At 51.6% G+C, this 18,957-nt stretch overlaps 1 protein-coding gene across 1 annotated transcript; it reads right to left on the bottom strand.

Annotated features, from left to right (window-relative positions):
• Positions 1-4,197: 4,197 nt before the first annotated feature.
• TRADD (TNFRSF1A associated via death domain) lies at positions 4,198-17,941 on the bottom strand. The gene is made up of 8 exons (XM_044659429.1): positions 17,902-17,941; positions 16,444-16,659; positions 15,946-15,992; positions 13,988-14,046; positions 8,450-8,622; positions 6,249-6,532; positions 5,923-6,136; positions 4,198-5,321 (listed from the first exon to the last, which is right to left on the bottom strand). Exons 1-8 carry the CDS (start codon positions 17,939-17,941, stop codon positions 4,999-5,001), a joined length of 1,356 nt encoding a protein of 451 aa, XP_044515364.1. The 3' UTR covers positions 4,198-4,998.
• Positions 17,942-18,957: the final 1,016 nt, after the last annotated feature.

The following is an 18,957-nucleotide window of genomic DNA, read 5'->3' as shown; positions in this document are numbered from 1 at the left end:
CAGCTCCGCACCCACACGACTGCCTGAAGCTTTGAGGCACCGGGGAGACCGGGACTGGGCGATAGTGAAGGCACAAACGACAATGAATCCCTTGGAAGAAGCTGGAAGGAGGAACCCACTCGCAGTCTCGGGCCCCAGAGGTGCCTGAATCTCTGAATGAGTGGGTCAGCGAACCCCCAACAAACCAGGGGGGAAGAGATGGGCCTCGGGGAGAAACTTCGGCTGAGCTGGTGACTCGTGCCTTTTGGGGAAAATGAGAACAGCTCCCCCACCCCACGCACACATTTTTTTTCTCCTTTATTTTCTGGGTTTTCCTTGGGTCCTAATGAAGTCTCATTAAGCGGTATTGCCCCCCTCCCCACTCCCCTCAATGCTAGCCAGCCCAGGAAGATACAGGCCCGGCCCCCCTCCTTCCTCTGTCCTCAGGGGCGAACCCAGCCCAGGCTCCATCCATCCCTCCTGGGAGTTCCTGGTCCGCTGCTTTGGGACTGAGGCCCCACCTAGCTAACTCCTGGTGTCCGAAGATGAGGCTGGAGGGGTTAGGGGCTGCGACTGGTCTGCCCCTTCCCAGAATACTGGCAGAAACAGAAGGCTCCCGAACTTTACTCTTCCTCCTACCCCCGCAGCCCCACACTAAGACCACCCCCCTTCCGGTCTGGGCAGCCCTCGGACCTGGCCGGAACATAACTCTGCTGATGGGCCAGCCGGGCACCCGCGGACCCTGTCCCAGGGACTCACCAGCGAACTCACTCCGGGCTCCGGAGCCTGTCCCCGGCCCCTGGGCTCCGCTGGGCCTCCCCGGGGATAGCCACGGCCCCTCCTGCCTCCCGCATCTGGGTCACCGCTGCTGCGGAGGGGCATACGGAGCCTGGGCAGCCCCAGCGCCTCGCTGGGGCCTGCGAGTGCAACGTTGGCAGGGGAAGGACCCCAGACAGGGGAGGGGAAGCAGAGGGGCCAGCAGCTGCCGTGTCACGTGGCCCCAGCAGATGTACCGTCCGGGGCTTGGGGAAGGCTGAGAGAGAACAGCTGGAGGGAGGGCCCTCTACTCTCCGCTTCCTTTAACTGTCTCCGAGCAAGAGCCTCCACTGCGGGGCAGAAGGAGATCCAAGGAGGGGAAACGAGCCCAGCTTGGCTGCCTTCCTTTCTTTCCCCCTGGCCCACCACCCCGTTTAGCCTGTACGGGTGCCACACACAAGTGTGGAACGACACTAAGTTTGGGTGGGAGTTGGGAGGCGCCTCTAACACTCCTTGATCTTGGGCAAGTCACTTCCCTTCTATCCAAAAAAATAGGAAAATAGGTATTTTCACTGTCTTTCTTGAGGGGTGGGGCGTTATGAGGAAAGCATCCAGGGGATAGAGTGCCCAGCCTAGAGGGAGGATGCCCTGGATTCAAATATGATCTCAGACACTTCTTAGTGATGCTATTCTGCCTGGGAAACAGTGAGAGGGAGAGGGGGAGACAGAGAGAGGAAGGAAGGAAAAGAGGAGAGATACTGGGAGAAATGAGAGGAAGAGAGAAATGAAGGAAGGAAGGAAAGAGGAAGAGAGGGAGGGAGGAAGGGAAAGAGAGATAGTGGGAGAAATGAGAGGAAGAGAAATGAAGGAAGAAGAAGAAAGGAAAGAGAGGAAAGAAGGGAGGGAGGAAGGAAGGACTAAGATTAAAGCAATCATATTACTATTACTCAAGGAAGGCAAGGAATACTCAATGGACGGGTCACAGAAGGGGAAGGACCATGAAGGGAGATGGGGGGACCAGAGGCATGCAGAAAGCTTTTACACACAAATAGACCTTTTCTATAAAATAGACCTTTCACCCAATGTGGAAGCAAGCCTGAGGCACCAAGAGAAGCATCCATTCCTCTTACTTCTCCACAGTCCCTTCTTTAGGGGCAGATCTAGAAATAAGGGGCAGCAATTGGGAAGAGGCAGGTTTAGACTTGATGTCCAGAACTTTGTGACAGTAGAGCTAGGCCAAAGCATCATGCATGGTCTTTAAGCAAAAGATCACTGGTTGAGTGTGTTGTCCTGAAGATGGCCAGTGGAACCCCTTCCCACAATGGAGTTCCGTGACTCCACCTGGTCTGGTGGACCCAGGTCTTGTCTCCCTAGCTGGACTGTAAGTGCTCTGAGGACAGGGACCAGCCTCCTATCTCTGACTCTATTCCCCTTCCTGAAAACTAGCTACGTGGACCCTTCTATGAAGGCAAGGGCAGGGACACGTTTTAGAGGGAAACCAATCATCTCCCCAGCAAACAGGACCGAAAGCTTGTTCTGAACTGCTCTGATTTTTCTACCAGAGCTCTGGCCCCAGAAATTATGCCCCAAACCAAATGCCAGGGAGGCTGGTGAGCCCCAGGGAAGAGAATGACACTGTGCCACCCAGAAACAGGGGAAGCCAGATACACAGAGAATGTATAAACAAACACCCTACACACACACACACACACACACACACACACACACACACACACACACACACACACACGTTCCCAAGTACCGCTGGATGAAAACTGCTTATCTAAAACTTGGAGCTAGAAGGAACTTTCCAGAGCTTTTCCTTTAATCCCTGATTCTGCAAAGGGAGAAAACGGAGGTCTCTTTAAGAGCTTTTGCCTAAAGCCCCCAAGCTGGCGAATGGCAAAGGTAGGACTTGAAAGTTATCTCAAAAGAGATAAGTTGGTCAGAGTACATCTAGTACAAGGGAGTGCTGGCACCAGCTTGGATGGGAGGAGTGGAGACAAGAATTTTTACTGGCAAAATGAGTAATATTGATTCACCCAGCCTCAAGCTAGGTTTCTCCCTTTTGTCCCCATTTCTGGTACCCATCCTGTCAGACTGCTGCCCCCAGCTAGGTCAGTCTCACTTTATTGCTCTCAAGTGACTATGCCAATAAATGATCCCTCCTCAGTGAACTGGTGTGATGGCATTAAATTAATTCGGACTACAGTGTGACTGACCTTCAGGAGAGGACTTCTATTTTAAAGATGCGTTCTTGAGTTCAAATCTAAACTTTAATGAGTAAAATGTATTTTGAGATGTTTTTAAAGCACTGGCCTCATTCTTGGGGTCCCTTCACAAATGCTGAGGACTTGGCAGGTGGGTGCCCTACCTTTGAAAGGCTGGAAGGAATCGTTTCACAAACCAACCAACCAAAACATCACAGGATTTTAAAGCTGGAAATTATTGTAGAGATTGTTGTATAGTCGGGTCCAACTCTTCATGACCCCATTTGGGATTTTCTTGGCAGAGATACTGGAATGGTTTGCCATTTCCTTCTCCAGTTAATTTTACAGATGAGGAAACTTGCCCAGGGTCACACAGATTGAGGCTGGATTTGAATTCAGGTCTTCCTGAGTCCATCCAGAAGCAGTCAGATGGATAGAGTGCTGGGCCTGGAGGAAGACTCATTTTCCTGAGTTCAAATCTGGCCTCAGACTCTTACTAGCACTGTGCCCCTGGGCAAGTCACTTGACCCTGTTGGCCTCAGTTTCTGCATCTATAAAATGAGCTGGGGAGACAAACGGCAAGCCACTCCAATATCTTTGCCAAGAAAGGGAAGAGTCAGACACATTTGACTGCAAGCCTGGGGCTCCATCCACTGAGTCACCAACTACCTCATTTTTACAGATGGGGAAATTTAAGCTCCGTTGAGAAGCAGACAAGAAGTGGCATGAATTTTTGAAAGCCACTAAAGTAGCCCAACTTCTGGTCCTGAGCCATTTCATTTCCTTCCCCACTGCTAGGTTCCCACGGCTGTGCAGGGCTTCCTTCCAGCCTTCCTTTCCTCTCACTTGGGTTATCGCAATAGCCTTCTGCCTGGCTCCCTGCCCTGCCTCTCCCTGTTCCATTCCATCCTCCTCAGGCATACAAAATCACTTCCCTAGAACACAGATCTAACCATGTCACCACCCTCCTTCCTGGAATGTCGATGGCTCCTTACTACCCCCACAATCAAAAAATACCAGTATGTGCATCCGTGTGGATGAAGTACATGGAGTCAGAAAGACCAGGGTTCAAATTCAGCTTCTGACACTAGCTCAGAGACCTCAGCAAGTCACTGAATGGTTTGCCTCAGTTTCCTCATCTGAAAAATGAGCCGGAGAAGCAAGTGGCCAACCACACCTGGATCTTTGCCAAGGAAACCCCCCAAATCTGGTCAACCAAGAGTCGGGGCTGAAAAAACGACCCAACAACAACTCCCCTGGGCAAGTCATTTAATTTCACTCAGCCTTGGTTCCCTTGTTTGCAAACTAGAAATACTAATAGCACCAACCTTCCGGGGTTGTGTTATGAGGCTCCAACGAGATAACATGTAAAAATGCTTTGTAGACCATAAGGCATGAAGCAGGGTGACCCAAAAGTCTTAGAGCAGTTAAAGGCTTGGAGCTTTTAAAGCTTACAACTGCCCTAAGACTTTTGGGACACCCTGTATAAATATTACCAAACCCTCCCTTGCGGCTCTTTCTCTTCCCCAGTGGCCCTCCCCCACCAACCTAGCCTCGGCATCCAAACCTCGGGGCCTTTCAATTCTTTTTGTTTTTTAACCCTTAACTTCTGTGTATTGGCTCCTTGGTGGAAGAGTGGTAAGAGTGGGCAGTGGGGGTCAAGTGACTTGCCCAGGGTCACACAGCTGGAAAGTGTCTGAGGCCGGATTTGAGAGGCCTTTCAATTCTGCATTACTTTGGATCTGTTCTGCTGAAGAGCCTCGTGGGAGATCTCCAAAGTGCTTGAGCCTTTCGAGGAAGACGGGGGAATGGCTGTCGGTGGGTGGGAACAGGGAGAGGCTAAAGGCCCCTTATGTGTGTGAGAGAAACATCCAAGGGTTGGTGGGAGCCGGGCAGGAGAGCAGCCCTCCTTCTGTCCTGCAGCCCTCTCTGACAGAGTGCCTGGATAGGTCAGTCCCCGGCCCCAGGGCCCAGACAAATCAGGAGTCCCACACTTGGCCCAACAGGTCTGGATCACGCTGGCTTCGGCGGCCTCTTGGGCTAAATGGGCCGCCTACCCCTGCTCCTCCTCATGGTCCCTGTCCTCCTGGACCCCCGGCAGCCCCAGCAGGTCCTCGGCCACACTGGTGAGGCTGCTTCTGTCCAGAGCCTCGATGAGTCGCCGGAGGGTGGCCCGGCGGCCCTCGGCCTGCACGAAGCGGTGCAGCAGCTGGAAGGCCTGCTCGAAAAGCCCGTCGCGGTCGTAGTCGTAGGCCAGGTTTTCCAGGTCTTGTTCCCGAAGGGCCGGGCACTGCAGTGCCCTTCCTACTGTCCGCCACTTGCGGCCCACCAAGCGGGCAAATTTCAGTTGGTCCTCCGAGTTCAGCGGACGGTTAGCTGCGGAAAGGAGTGGGGTAAGCCCGAGTGGAGATAGCTGGGAGCTAGGAGATCCCCACAGGTCACCCCACCTCAGGCCCCCAGATAAACCTGGGGTTCCTGGCCCCCAGGCATTCTCAGTAAACCCAGCCTACGGCCACCCCTCCCCAGCCTGTACGAGACTCAGACTCCAGGCCTTCAGCCCTTCCACCTCCACTCCCTGGCCCTCTCCATATGAACCAAGGATCCCCCACCGATGCTCAAATGCCCCCAATAAACCCACAATTGTCACTACTACACCCCAAACCGTCCCTCTTGGACACCGGAATGAAGCAAGAATTGTCCCCTTCATGGACAGCCTGGATAAGGCAGGAATCCCCCCTCTCATCCCCAAACCGCCCTTCCCTTCCTGGGCAATCAGCAAATTTGCAGGAATCGTTTCCCTCCAGTGCACCCCACTTCTTATCTGCCCCGGAAATCCAGGGATTGCCCCCTTCCTAGGAGCCCTGGATAAAGCAGCGGCTTCCCGAGAGATCACTCCCACCAGCGACCCCGGAGAAAACAAAGATCCCTCAAACTTTTGGCCCAGCTAAATGAATCCACCTGCCGGGGGCTCACTCACCAAACTCCTGACCCTGGAACACAAAGGTCTGCGCAGGCACGGACGGAGGGGGCGAATGGACGGGGACTCTGGGGGCGGGGGCCTTGGGGGCTGGAGCCTTGAGGGCGGGAGCCTCCGGGCCAGAAGCCAGGGCCACCCCGCCTCCCGGATCACAGGTCAGGCTCCGGAAAGCATCCTCCAGATCACTTATCTCCTCATCTCGGAGCCGGTCCGGCTGGGAGAGGGCGAGGGAAGGAAGACAGGAAAGGCTAAGTACGAATCTGGGAGTCGGGCTCCCCGCCCGCTCCCGCCGCCCTCCCCGCGGCCCCGCTGGCGCTGGTGCGCACCTTGGCCTGATGGATGCAGCGCAAGCAGCGGTCCTCCTCCTGCAGCATCAAGTCCAGGCGCTCGGAGCCCACGCGCAGCTCCAGGTGCAGCTGTCCGAGGTGCTGAACTTGGCCGAGCAGGGCCACCAGGCTGTTCCGGAGGGCATCCCGCAGAGCCCCCTCGCGGTAGCTCCGGAGGAAGCGGCTGCACGGCTCCTGCCCGCAGAACTTCAGCTGCACGATGAGCTGGAGACCGCTGCAGTGAATCTTCAGAATCTGCGCCCCTTCCTGGCTCCCGGCACATTCTGGGGGAGAGGGGGGGGAAGCCGGGGAGGCCCCAGGGTGCAGCAGGTCAGGCTACAGGCTGACTCCAGAGAGAGAGAGATGTTCCTCCTGCTCCCTCTCCCTTATCTTTTTGTTTTTCTTTTAATTGCAATCAGGATTAAGTGACTTGCCCAGGGTCACACAGCTAGAGTGTCTGAGGGGCTTCCTGACTCCTGGTCCAACTCTCTTGCCACAGTGCCAGGTAGCTGACTTCCTAATGATTTGAGCTGTCCAAAACTGGAACAAATTGACTCCAGAGGCCGTGGGTTCTCTCATCCCTAGAGGTCTTCAGGCAAAGAGTTTCTGCTTAACTACCCGTGGAGATGTTGCCTGGGGACTTCCTCTTCAGGCACTGACTGATGATCTCTGAGGTCTTTTATGGTGTAGAATTCTGGGGTTCTAATCATTTATATCCTCAAGTCCCATACAACTCTAACATTCCGTGGCCCGGGCTCTTACTAGCCATACAAAACGGTTGTTAAACTGGGGCATCGAGGTGGCTCAGTGGATAGAAAGATCAGAGGTCCTCATACCTTCCCAGCTGTGTGACCTTGGGCTAGTCCCTTAACCCCAGTTGCCTAGCTCTTACTGCTCTTCTGTCTTAGAATCAATACTGAGTATTGATTCTAAGACAGAAAGTGAGGGTTTACAAAATGGTTCCTAAGCCACATTTGGATCACTGAGCATTGGTGAGCTGCTATGCCCTTAGATCAGCTTGGCTTTGATCAGAGTTTGACCCAGGCACCCTCAGCAGCTCCCATCCCAGGAAATAGAATATATTAGTAGAGAGGGGGGTCCAAAGGCCCAAAGAGCTCTGGGGCTTCCGGGGGACAAGGCAGATATTGGGAAAGCCTTCTTCACCAGCACTGGAGCTCGTCCACAGTAAACTGGGAGAAGCCATCTAGCTCTGTCTGGAGAGCAGAAGCCGGGGAGCTGCCCACTGCAAGCTTCACCCCGGGCTGCCCGGTCTGGGCAACCAAACCCAGACCGTGGGAAGGGCTCCCACATCCTGCTTCATCAGGTCCCCTGCTCACTCCCAGGTCCCGAAGCCTTAAGGTGCAACATTCAGAGGAGGGAGAGCCAGGGAAAGGAAAAGACCTGACGTAGGCTGCAATGAGACAGAAGAAGGAATCGGGGAAGGTGGGAGCCAGAGACAGGGAGAGAGAGAAGAAGGCTTAGACAACGGAGAGGGCCAAAGTCACCCACGTGTCCATAAATGCACACGTGTGTGTGTAATGGTGCCGGACTCCCGCTAGGCACAGAAACATGCAACAGTGAACACGGACAGATGGCCATGCTTCCAGACACCCGCTGAGCGACAGGCTCACACATGCACACACCTGTTACATTGATAGTCACAGTCAAACATGTGTACATGTGTCCTACGTGTGATACATGCAGGTCCACATTTCCTCTGCAGATAGACATTTTCGGGCTGCTACGCATAGGAGGAGACATAAATGGAAAGCATCCTGGAGAGCCGCCTCGAGTCTGTCCTTCCAGTGTCATTCCTTAGCCCACTGCAGGGCTGCCTCTTAGTTGTTTTTCTTTTTTAAAAATAACCCTCACCTTCCATTGTGCCATCAGTACCGTGTATTGGTTCCAAGGTAGTAGAATGGCAAGGGCTAGGCAGTGGGAGTTGAGTGACTTGTCCAGGGTCACAGAGCTGGGAAGTTTCTGAGGTCAGATTTGAACCTAAGACTTCCCATCTCTAGGCTTGGCTTTCAATCCACTGAGCCACCCAGCTGCCCCCTTAGATTCGTTTCTAAGAGAGTAAAGGGTTCTTTTTAAAAAGAGGACTACTATTTGTACCACAAGAAGGCTGTAAGCTTGAAAATACCATTGAACAAAAGGCCCTTGTGCCCACCCCCATATATACTCCAAGACCCCACAGTCACCTGCTAGGGCCATTTTAAGGGCCCGAAATACTGCCAGCTTCTTCTGAGGATCCTGGTATAGGTCAGACAGACTGACTTTCTCCATCGTGGATTCCACAAACAGGTAGGCACCGCCACTCCACTCCTGGAGGCCGTCTGCCATCTTCCTGAGGTCGCCTGCCATCTCGGGCTCCTGTAGATCACGTTGGTCAGTCGGTCAGTCTCCAGCCCTGCCTTCCCAGGCTCCCAAAGGACCCCAGATCCCAGGCTGAGAGTGTTCTCCATACAAATGGAGATGCCCCAGTAAGTCACTACACTACCTAAGAAATCCAGCCAACTCCAACAATAAAGAATAGCTAACATTTATTTAAGGCTACAAGGCGTGCAAAAACACTTTCCCCAGGCACAGCTAGGTGGCTCAGTGGGTAGAGAGCCAGGAGGTCTTGGGTTCAAATCTAATCTCAGATCCTTCCTCACTGGGTGACACTGGGCAAATCACATAACCCCAGTTGCTTAGCTCGTCTGCCTTGGATTTGATACTAGGATAGAAGTAAGTTTTCTTTTTGAATAATGATAATAGCGTGAGCAGCTAGGTGGCTTGATTGAGATTGGATTGAGAGCCAGGCTAGAGACGGGAGGTCCTGGGTTCAAATCTGGCCTCAGACCTTTCCTGGCTGTGGAACCCTGGGCAAGTCACTTGACCCCCATTGCCCAGCCCTAACCGCTCTTCTGCCTTGGATCCAATACATAGTACTGATTCTAAGATGGAAGGTCAGGGTTATAAAAAATAAACAAATAAATAATGATAATAACTAACATTTATAAATTGTAATCTCATTTGATCTTCACAACTCTGTGAAGTGGGTGCTGTAAAAGGGAATTCTTAATCCCTTTCTCTAATTTAACTGGGGACCTGGAGGTCCTTTTACCATAGAGATGTGCAAAGATACACCAGCCCACAGTGAAAGGAAGTAGAAACCAGAGACAGGAAGGGAGGTAAGAAGGGGTTATAAAAGGCCAGCAAGCATACGGAGGAGGGAGGAGAATTTTGACTCAGCCTGGTGAGCTGAGCTGAAGGGTGATCAGCTGGACTTCCTCCAAGGGCAGTTATAGGCAGTTATGGAGTAGCTAGTTAGGTATTGGGCAATTTCTTTCTCTATCTCTTTCCTATATTTCTCTACTATATTCATTTTACTATCTCTTTTAATAAAACTAAATTGTTAATTATTAAAAGCTGCCAGAAGTTTTCTTTTCTCCGGCTTAAAGGGATAATAATTTACAACTCTACTATAGTCTCATTAAAACTTAAGTTATTAAAAGCTGCTCTCTTATTTTGTCAAAACTCCTCATTTGACCCTTACAGTGCTATTATTATCCCCATTTTACAGATGAGAAAATGGAGGCTTATAGAGTGACGGCTAACACAGCTGGTAAGTGTGTGAAGAAGGATTTAAACCCGGGACTTCTGAACTCCACATCCTTTGTGCTATACAAACTAGGAAAAAGAAAGAACGTCAAGACGCTATATCAGCGCTCAAGATGGATCTTCCATCATAGAATGCTTCTGCCCTGGAGAGTGCCAGAGCTGGAAGCCACCTCGAAACACGGAATTCCTCGACTATAAAGAGAGCTCCAAAGAATGGGCTTGAAGGTCTTTGGGAGCACATGGCAGGGGAAGCCCTGTCTTAGTCTACAGCAGTTAGAAAGGGAAGCCCAGGAGGCAGTGAGCGGAGGGGGCCTCTCAGCAGGGAACTGTGACCGACAGCTAGCACTTTCTCAGAACAGTGTCCCCAGATCTCCCCTCCTGAGCATTTCCTGGAGATGGGGTAGTCCTCAGCTTTTCTCACTTTCATATCCTCCGGCCCTCTAGAGAGCTCCCTCCCTTCCTCTTTTCTGCAGGGGCACCACCTCCCTGAACGCCAAAGAGGGGCCACGTTCTCTAGGTCACTCCCCTCCCTAGGTTTCAGACCAAATTTTGGCCTTGGGCAGTTTTGACCGGCAGACAGAACTGGGGGGATTCTTGGGAAGGAAAAGAGGTAGGAGGGAGGACTCAGAAGAGGGCTGACATCAAGCAGAACTACCCCTGGTGAAAGGCCAAGAGGCCAAGGCAGAGGGCAATCCCTGCCAGGCTGGCCAGCTGGAAGCCCTAAGATTCCCCCTCCTTCTCTGGGCCAGAGGTACGGCAGGAGGTGACAAGGAGAGGCAGAATAGAATTCAGTACGTCTGTGACTTGGGGAGAAGGAAAGAAATCTTCCAATAGCTGCAGGTACCAGCCATGGGGTCGTTCAGATTGATTGATCCTTCTCAGACCCCAGGAGGTAGGATCTGCAGAGAATGCCAGCATCTGGCGTGGGAGCCCAGCTCTGACACTTACACTAAGTGCCAGGTGGCACACTGGGTAGAGTCTGGAGTCAGGAAGACTAGTCAAATCCTGCCTTGGACACTTGCTAGCTGTTGTGAAATTACTGATTTATAGGGAACGAATTTTGTTAATCCTCGTACCCCAGCTTTAAGGCTTAGCATATTGCTGTGGGCATCTAATGATAAGAAAGAAAGATGGGACAGTTAGGTGGCTCAGTGGATAGAGAGCCAGGCCTGGAGACAGGAGGTCCTGAGTTCAAATGGGACCTCAGATACTTCCTAGGTATATGACCCTGGGCAAGTCATTTAACTCCAGTTGCCTAGCCCTTTCTGCTCTTCTGTCTTGAAACTGATACCTACTATCAATTCTAAGAAGGGAAGGAAGGAAGGAAAGAAGGAGAGAGAGAAAGAAAAAGGAAAGGAAGAAAGAAAGAAATGAAGAAAAGGAAGGAGGGAAGTTTGAGAGGAAAGGGAAGAAGGAAGGAAGATGAAAGATGATTCAATCTAATCACAAGACATTTTCGTAGTACTCGACTCCATTGGTGTAGGGAATGGTAGATAAGGAACCTTCTACAGAATGTTACAGGTGAATGACTGAATCTATACCTCCTCCATAACCCCATGGAAGAACTCTGGAAGAACCTGAGTCCAGGAGGGCCCTTTGGGGCTAGCTATCATGAGCCCTACCTAGAGGACGTTGCCCAAATTTGGGTTTTCTGGTTGAATGAAGACTCTTCATCAGATAGCATAACTGAGAACCAATCACAATCTTAGCTAAGTGGGTGTCAGGGAACATTATATAACCACTAAACTGGATTTAAAGAGCTCCTCTGACTGTATTGGGGTCTGCTCACTGGGAGACCACTGACCTCTATTATTAGTAACTGCTAACTTTGCTAATAAATAGATTAAGCTTGGACCTTTGTGCCTTGGTTTCTCCTTATCACAGATCTGCACAGAAGGTCCAAGCTTAATCTATTTATTGGCAATGCTGGCACTGTGTGACCCTGGGTAAATCATCTCACCACTACTTTCCTTTTTCCTCATCTATAGAATGGGGAGATAAATATAGATAGATATGGTTGCTATGAGGACCAAATGAGATAACATAAGTAAAGCCCTTTGCAAAGCTTGAAGGAAGAAACAAGAATTTAGTAAGCACCTACTATGTGCCAACCACTGTGTTAAATGCTTTAAAAATATTATCTCTGGACAGTTAGGTGGTACTGTGGATAGAGAGCCAGGCCTGGATATGGGAGGACTTGGGTTCAAATCTGACCTCAGACACCTCCCAGCTATGTGATGCTGGGCACACCTCAATCACTTAGCCCTTAAAATTATTCTTCCTTGGAAAAGATACTTACTATGGACTTTAAGACATAAGGTAAGAGGGTTTTTTGATTTTTTTTTTTTTAGAAATATCTCATTTGGTTCTCATAAACCTGGGTTTTGAGAAGGGGAAAGGAGACAGTACTAGCATTATTCTCATTTTAGAGAAGAGGAAGGTGAAACAAGTAAAGGTTAAATGACTTGATCACGGTCATCCTGCTAGCAAGTGTCTGAGACTGGATTTAAACCCCCAAGTCTTCCTGATTCCAGGCCCTGAGCTCCATTTTGCCACCAATCTAGATTCTAGCAATTATAATTCAGTTTGTGCCATTTATAATTGTTTTTATTACCATTTTAGAATTGAGTGAGGTTGTATGAAAATGTAGATAGAAGATTGCTAAGGCATTAGAGCCACACCCTAATCTTGGATGAGGAAGTGAATGGCTTTTCTCTCTCCTTTCTAAGGGGAAGTCTTCAGGAAGCAAATTCATTCTGACAACAAAACTTTAAGGGTGAAGTATAAGCCACTTAGAAAAGCAAACTTTTTTTAACCCTTAACTTTCTGATCTAGAAACAAGTCTAAGACAGAAGGATATGGCTTAGACAAACTGAGTTAAATGACTTGCCCAGTGTCACCCAGTTAGAGAGTGTCTGAGGCCAGATTTAAACCCAGCTCCTCCTGATTCCAAGCCTGGCGCTCTATCCAAATGCCACCTAGCTGCCCAATATTGACTGGGAAAACCACAAATTAACATTCTCTCTGTTGCATTATATTTTTATCTTGGTAAATATTTCCCAATTAGAATCAAACTTGGTTTGGCCCCACTCTGAAGGGGCTGATTGTGGCCAAGTGGCAGTAACTTTGACACCTCTGGTTTAGTTTATATGCACAGGTCTAAATAAGAGTGAAAGGGGAGCTGAGAAACTATGTAATTCAATCTTCAATTTACAGATGAATAAACTGAGGCTCATCTTTCCACCTGATTCCTTTGGACTACAATGGCCACCAGCCTAATTCGGGCTCTTTCAACTGGACTATTGTAATAACCTCCAAACAGGTGTCCTTCAATTTTACTCCAATTCATCCTTCTAAAGCCACTAACGTCATTTTCCTAAGACAGAACTTGGGTCATAAAGATAGTAGAAGGACCTTCTGCTGAGGGTGAGAAAGAAATGGAGGAAACAAGGAACTGTCCTCCCAAACAAGAAAAAAGCCAGTTCCATCCGCTGATCTCACTCCATGACCTTCCATGGCTCACTGTTTTACACGGATCATCATCCAAACACATTCTTCAGTCTGACATCTCCAGCTTTTACCACAGTCAACTTCGACCTATTTTTCCAGGTTTGTCCTGCCCTTCTCCTGGGTACAGACGCTGGGTTCTGCCACACTGAATTACACCCAGACTTCCAAAGAGGATGTTCACCTTCCAGAGTGAACCTGAACCTTTGTTCAAGGTTCCCTTATTCCAGGAACACATACACTTCCTACCTCACCCCACCTCTGATGCCACCTTCTCTATGAAGTCATCGCTCATCCCCTTAGCTGGAAGGGATCCGTCCCACGTTTCCTTTCAGGGCACTTTAAAAAAATATTCTTTTTTATGTATTTGGCCCCTTGTGATTTGTATCCCTGGAGGGCTCAGAACTCTTCTAAAATGGAATGGACTGCCTAAGGAGGGGATGGGTTTCCCCTCAGACCTCTTCAAGGGAAGCCCAGATGAAGTCTTGTTGGGTACATGGTAGAAGGAATTTGCCATTAAGATCAAGCTGAACTAGCTAGCCCGAAGGTCCCCTCGTCCTCTCAGATCCGACGATTCTATGACATTACTGGGTTTTTATCCAGGCAGGCCCGGTTCACTGCATAGGGTAAACTCGTCAGTGTGGGTCGAATGACATCCCCTTCCTTCCTCTTCCTTTCCCACTGTCTAGGCTCTCTGCCCGTCCCATCCGCCCTTATCCCATACTCTAGGTCACTATTCCTCCAGCTCCCTCCTTGGCTTTTGGCCAGGGTATCTCCCCTTCGCCCCTAACTGGGACGTCTAGCTTCCAGAGACCTTTCCTGGGCAGGCAAGGCTGCTGGGAAGGGAGGGAGGGGATGAGGGTGGGGGATGGGTTCACGCTCAGGGAAAGGGGGGGCGGGGCGGGCCCAGCTCTCGTTGCTGACCTCCAGATTTTCAGCATGGCCTAGAGTTTGGCAAGAGAGCAGGGCTCGGATTTCTACCAAGTGCGCGCGGCCGCTCACTCCCAAGTGTGTGGGCACTCACTGCCCCGGGCCTCATTTTCCCCATCTGCGAGGAGGGGAAATGAACCCTCGCGCTCCTGAGGAATGCGCTTTACAAACTTCCAAAGTGCCTGGGGAACTTGCGCTGTCCAAAGAAACCGGACTCCCGAGGGGGCCAGCCGCTCACTGCTCGGAACACCGTGTCCCACGTGGGGCCCGAGCCCGGCCCCGGCCCCAGCCAACCCAGGCTAACCCCGGGGAGAAGAGAGAGAAGGGCCCGAATCTCCTGGGTCTAACGCTCGGGGTTGATCCCAGCCACCCCCACCCTACCCCCACCCCACCCCCAGATCAGGGCTATGCCCATGTCTGGTACCTCTAACCAGGCCAAACTTGGCGACAGAATTCCGGGCCCTGGTGTCCCTCCCCGCCGCCCCTGCCCTCCCCGCCCCTCCCCTCCTCGCGCCCTCCTGCCTTCCCCGCGGACACTGACCAGGCTGAACGGGTGCTCCCGAGCTCGCAGACACCGGCTCTGTCCGCCCGTTCTTCCGGGTTTGCGCAGAGCCCAGAGGGAGGGGGGAGCAGGGAGGAGGAATGAGAGAGAAGAGGAGGAGGGGCAGAGCTGACTCCCCGCTCCGGGATCCCCCCAAGTCCGGGGCGGGGGCCGCCCCTGGAGAGCAGCCCAAGCCGTAGAGCGTAGTGACCGGAGCTCCTACCTAGTGGATGGGCCTAAGGGCCTGGGTCTTTCCCCGAACCAGCCTAATCCAAACCTACAGACCAGCCTCAGCTCCCGTGAGTCAGCCATCCAGGAGTCGGCCCTGGAAATTTAGGGAGTCCAGGAATCCTTTCAGCTCGAGTTCCAAGCTCTTCTCTCTGAGGCAGGTAAGAAACATTCAGATCGGGGTTAGCTGGCTAGAACTTCCCAACGGAGAGGGGTGACACGGAGGGCTGAGGGAGGTTAAGACGCATGTAGTGCCTATCTCATTTGATCATCACAACAACTCTGAAATCGGTGCGTGTCATTCCCATTTTACAAATGAGAAAACTGAGGCTGAGAGGAGTTAAGTGACTCGCCCAAGGTCACACTTCTAGGATGTGTTTGAGGCAAGATTTGAACTTCGGCCTTTCGGACTCGAGACAACCACTATCCATAATGCTACCTGGCTATGGCTAGCTCTGGAGGGTTTCGAAGTGTTGAAACTTAGCGTCCTTGAGCTCAGGGGCTCAGGCGGAATCCGCCCTGGTACATCTCACCCCGCCCCGCCCCACGCCTCACGCTTCTTTGGACTTTGAAAAGAGGTGGGCAAGCACCGTCGGGCCGGATGGAATAAGCTCGAGACGTGGCGGCCAGCCGGGGTGGCCTCCATTTCCCTAGCGCTTTAAAACTGACCAAACTCCTGGCGATATTATCTACAGTTACAGCTGAGGAAACGAGGCGATGAGACTCGCCCACAGACACTCAGTGGCAGAGACAGGATTCCGAACCACGTCCCCTGGCTCGGAGTCCAATGTTTCCACTAGCTCAAACTTCCAGTGCCTGGGGGTGGGAGGAGGAGCGGGACTCTCCAGGCCCCGTCGTCTCCTCCACCCTCTAGCCTGGCCGCACCCGGCTCGCAGCCTGCCAGTCTCCCAGGACAGCGGGCTCACAGGAAGCTGTAGGATTGGACTAGGAGCGCGGGAGGACGAAAGGCGAAGGGAGGGCCTGGCTCTCGTCCGCCCAAGACCCTCCACATGGAAACAGCTGCGCCCCGAAAGAAGGGATCCCCTAGGGCTGACGAGCGTAGGGTCGGAGCGGATCACTAGCGGGGCCCTGAGGACTGCTGCCACCTGATGTCCTGCGCACCTAGCCTCCAGCCCGCAGCTTCCTCCGGGCTCGGCCCCGCCCAGCTTGGTGGTTGGCTACTGGTCCCCAGCTGATTTGAATGAACCATTCAGGCCTCTACTCGGCGTTCTCGAACCCTACCCATTTAACTCTTTCACCGCCGCAAGGCATCAGAGGTAGATGGAAAAGATTATCCTCCCAAAGGGCCACAGCATTGAAGTGAGGGACGTTGGCAGGCCGTGTCAAGGGCATGGTGTAACCAGCAGGGCGGGCCCCGGATACCTTGGATTCTACGGGGTATCCGGCAGTTCTCGAAGCGGCCCTGGGGAGACTGTGGAGGCGGAGGAAAAGTTCCCCGAGCCCCACCCCGAGTTAGGGCTCTGGGCTCCCGAACCCGGCCGGTCCCAGCCTGCAGCCCCGGGGCCTCGGAATGATCTGCGTCCTGGCAGAGGCCGCAGTGGTCGCCCTCCTCCTCGAAGTTCCAGTTAAAACATAGTCCTGAGAAAGTCCTCGCAGTTGAAGGGAAAGGCGAAGGCCACGGCCCCAGGGTACGGTCCCGTAAGTAAGTGACGGAGCCGCCCACAGGCTGGGGCCGGGGGCCGGCGGGCCCGGGAATCCGAGGCCGAGAGACAGTTTATTCCGGGCCAGGCGTGAGAGAGGTGGTTCGGCTGAATGGGAACGGGGCGGGAGCAGGTTGGGATGAGGGCAGAGCCAAGCCAAACCCGTTAGTCTTTATTAAGCATCCTCTGGGCTTTAGACCCCGTGCTAAGTTCTGGGGGGCACAAAGACGGGAAAGAATAGTCTCTGCCTTCAAAGAGCTCCCAGTCCAATAAGGAGACAGCAGGAAACCTGATTAGGGGGACAGGGAAAGGCCTCTTGCAGGACTTGGGAACTGAACTCAGACGGAAAGGAAAGAAGGTCTTCCTCCTGGGCTCCGAGGTTGAGCATTGAGTCTGCTGTCCGACGGGCTGGATAGAAATGGAAGAGAAAACAGACGTCCGAGAGGGAGGAGGGTTTATTCTCCAAGGACCGCGCACACTCACTCGTGCACAAAAGAAGGGGATTGAACTCAATTCGGCAGGGCTAGGCTGGCAAAGCTCTAAAACACCTTCAAAAAGAATGTCGGAAGGGGCAGTCGATAAGCACTTCATGGGCCGGGCGCTGCGCTAAGCCCTGGGAATGTAATGAAAGGCAAAAAGACAGCTCTTCCAGGAGATCACAGTCCAATGCGCGAGGAAACGTCTAGTCAGACGAGTTCCGTTCGGGATAAACGGAAAATACTTCATGGAGGGGAGACATAGCATTAAGGGGGATTGAGAAAGGCGTCCAATAGAAGGTGAGTTTTTAGGTGGGACATGAAGGACACCAGGAGGCAGAGATGAGAAAGGGAAGCATTCTTGGCATGGGGGACAGCCAGTGAAAACGTCTGGAGTCGGGAGATGGAGCTTCTGGTGTGAGAAACAGCAAGGAGACTGGTATCAGGGGATCACAGGGTGTGTGGAGGGGTAGAGGGTGGGTCAGAAAAAAAGGAGTAAAAAGGCTGGAAAGCTAGGGTGGGGAGGAGGACCTAGGGCCATGGAGAGCTTCGAATGCCAAACAGAAGATTCTGTATTTGATTCTGATAGTGCTAGGGAGCCACTGGAGTAGGGGAGTGTTATGGCAGGACCTGTGCTTTAGGAAAATCACTTCGATGGCTGAAAGGAAGAACTAGAATGTGAGAGAGACTTAGGGTAGCCAGACTCCCCAGCAGCTTATTGCGCCAGTCCAGGGATGAGGCCATGAGAGGCTGCATTAGAGTGAGAGCTAGGTTAGAGCAGAGACAGGCATGCGCATTTGAGGGATGTTGCACAGGCCTCGGCAACAGATTAGGTATGAGATGAGAGATGGTGAGGGTGGGAGATGCAAGGAATCCAGAATGACACCTTGGTTGAGCCTGAGGAGCTGTGAGGAAGATGGGACTCTCACTAGTAATGGAGAAGTTTGGAAGTGGGAGGAGTGTAGGGGGAAAACATAGATAACACAGAAGGTTAGAATATAGAATGTTGGAGCTGGAGATTTTATTTTATTTTATTTTTAAACCCTTAACTTCTGTGTATTGGCTCCTAGGTGGAAGAGTGGTAAGGGTGGGCAATGGGGGTCAAGTGACTTGCCCAGGGTCACATAGCTGGAAAGTGTCTGAGGCCGGATTTGAACCCAGGACCTCCCATTTCTAGGCCTGACTCTCAATCCACTGAGCTACCCAGCTGCCCCAGAACTGGAGATTTTAAAAGCTCCAGAGGTTCTCCCTTTTTTGAGTAACCGCACAACTCTGGCAGTCTCAGGAATCAAAATATGGATTCCTGAGTATTTATCGATAAATAAAATAAAATACCTGGGATGATAAAGGAAAGCAATCATTTGAAATATGTTTATATATTTAAACATGTGTATATATGCATGCCATCCCTCTCGATCCATATAGATGTACATATATACACATACATACATGCATACATACACACACATAGAACTGCTGGTTTCTAATCTAGCTCCCTGATTTTACATGTTTGCTGGATGAAGATAATCTTAAAACAAATGAGGAAATGTCTGTATTGACAGAGGGAAGTAAGCTTATGGAATGTATTGCCCTATAAGAAGATTGAAAATTCAAGAAAGCCACAATGAGTTCTTTAAGGACATTAGCAATGGGAATGAAACAGCTAAGTGGCACTGCAGAGAGTGCTGAACCTGGAGTCAGGAAGACATCTTTGTAAATTCAAATCTGGCCACACAAGCTGTGTGATTCTGGGCAAGTCA

Source organism: Gracilinanus agilis, chromosome 2, assembly GCF_016433145.1.
Source record: "Gracilinanus agilis isolate LMUSP501 chromosome 2, AgileGrace, whole genome shotgun sequence".
NCBI classification, from domain to species: domain Eukaryota; kingdom Metazoa; phylum Chordata; class Mammalia; order Didelphimorphia; family Didelphidae; genus Gracilinanus; species Gracilinanus agilis.
Note: the sequence above shows the minus strand (reverse complement) of the source record. Positions and strands in the feature narration are given on the sequence as shown.

Coding starts and splice junctions, on each gene's coding strand:
- TRADD (XM_044659429.1), bottom strand. CDS start 17,941: ATGGCCTCATCCCTGGACTGGCGCAATAAGCTGCTGGGGA. Junction 16,660..17,901: donor GCGCAATAAGCTGCTGGGGA/GTCTGGCTACCC, acceptor GGACTTTCTCAG/GACTATGTTTTAACTGGAAC. Junction 5,322..5,922: donor GTTCCAGGGTCAGGAGTTTG/GTGAGTGAGCCC, acceptor TCCTTTCCGCAG/CTAACCGTCCGCTGAACTCG.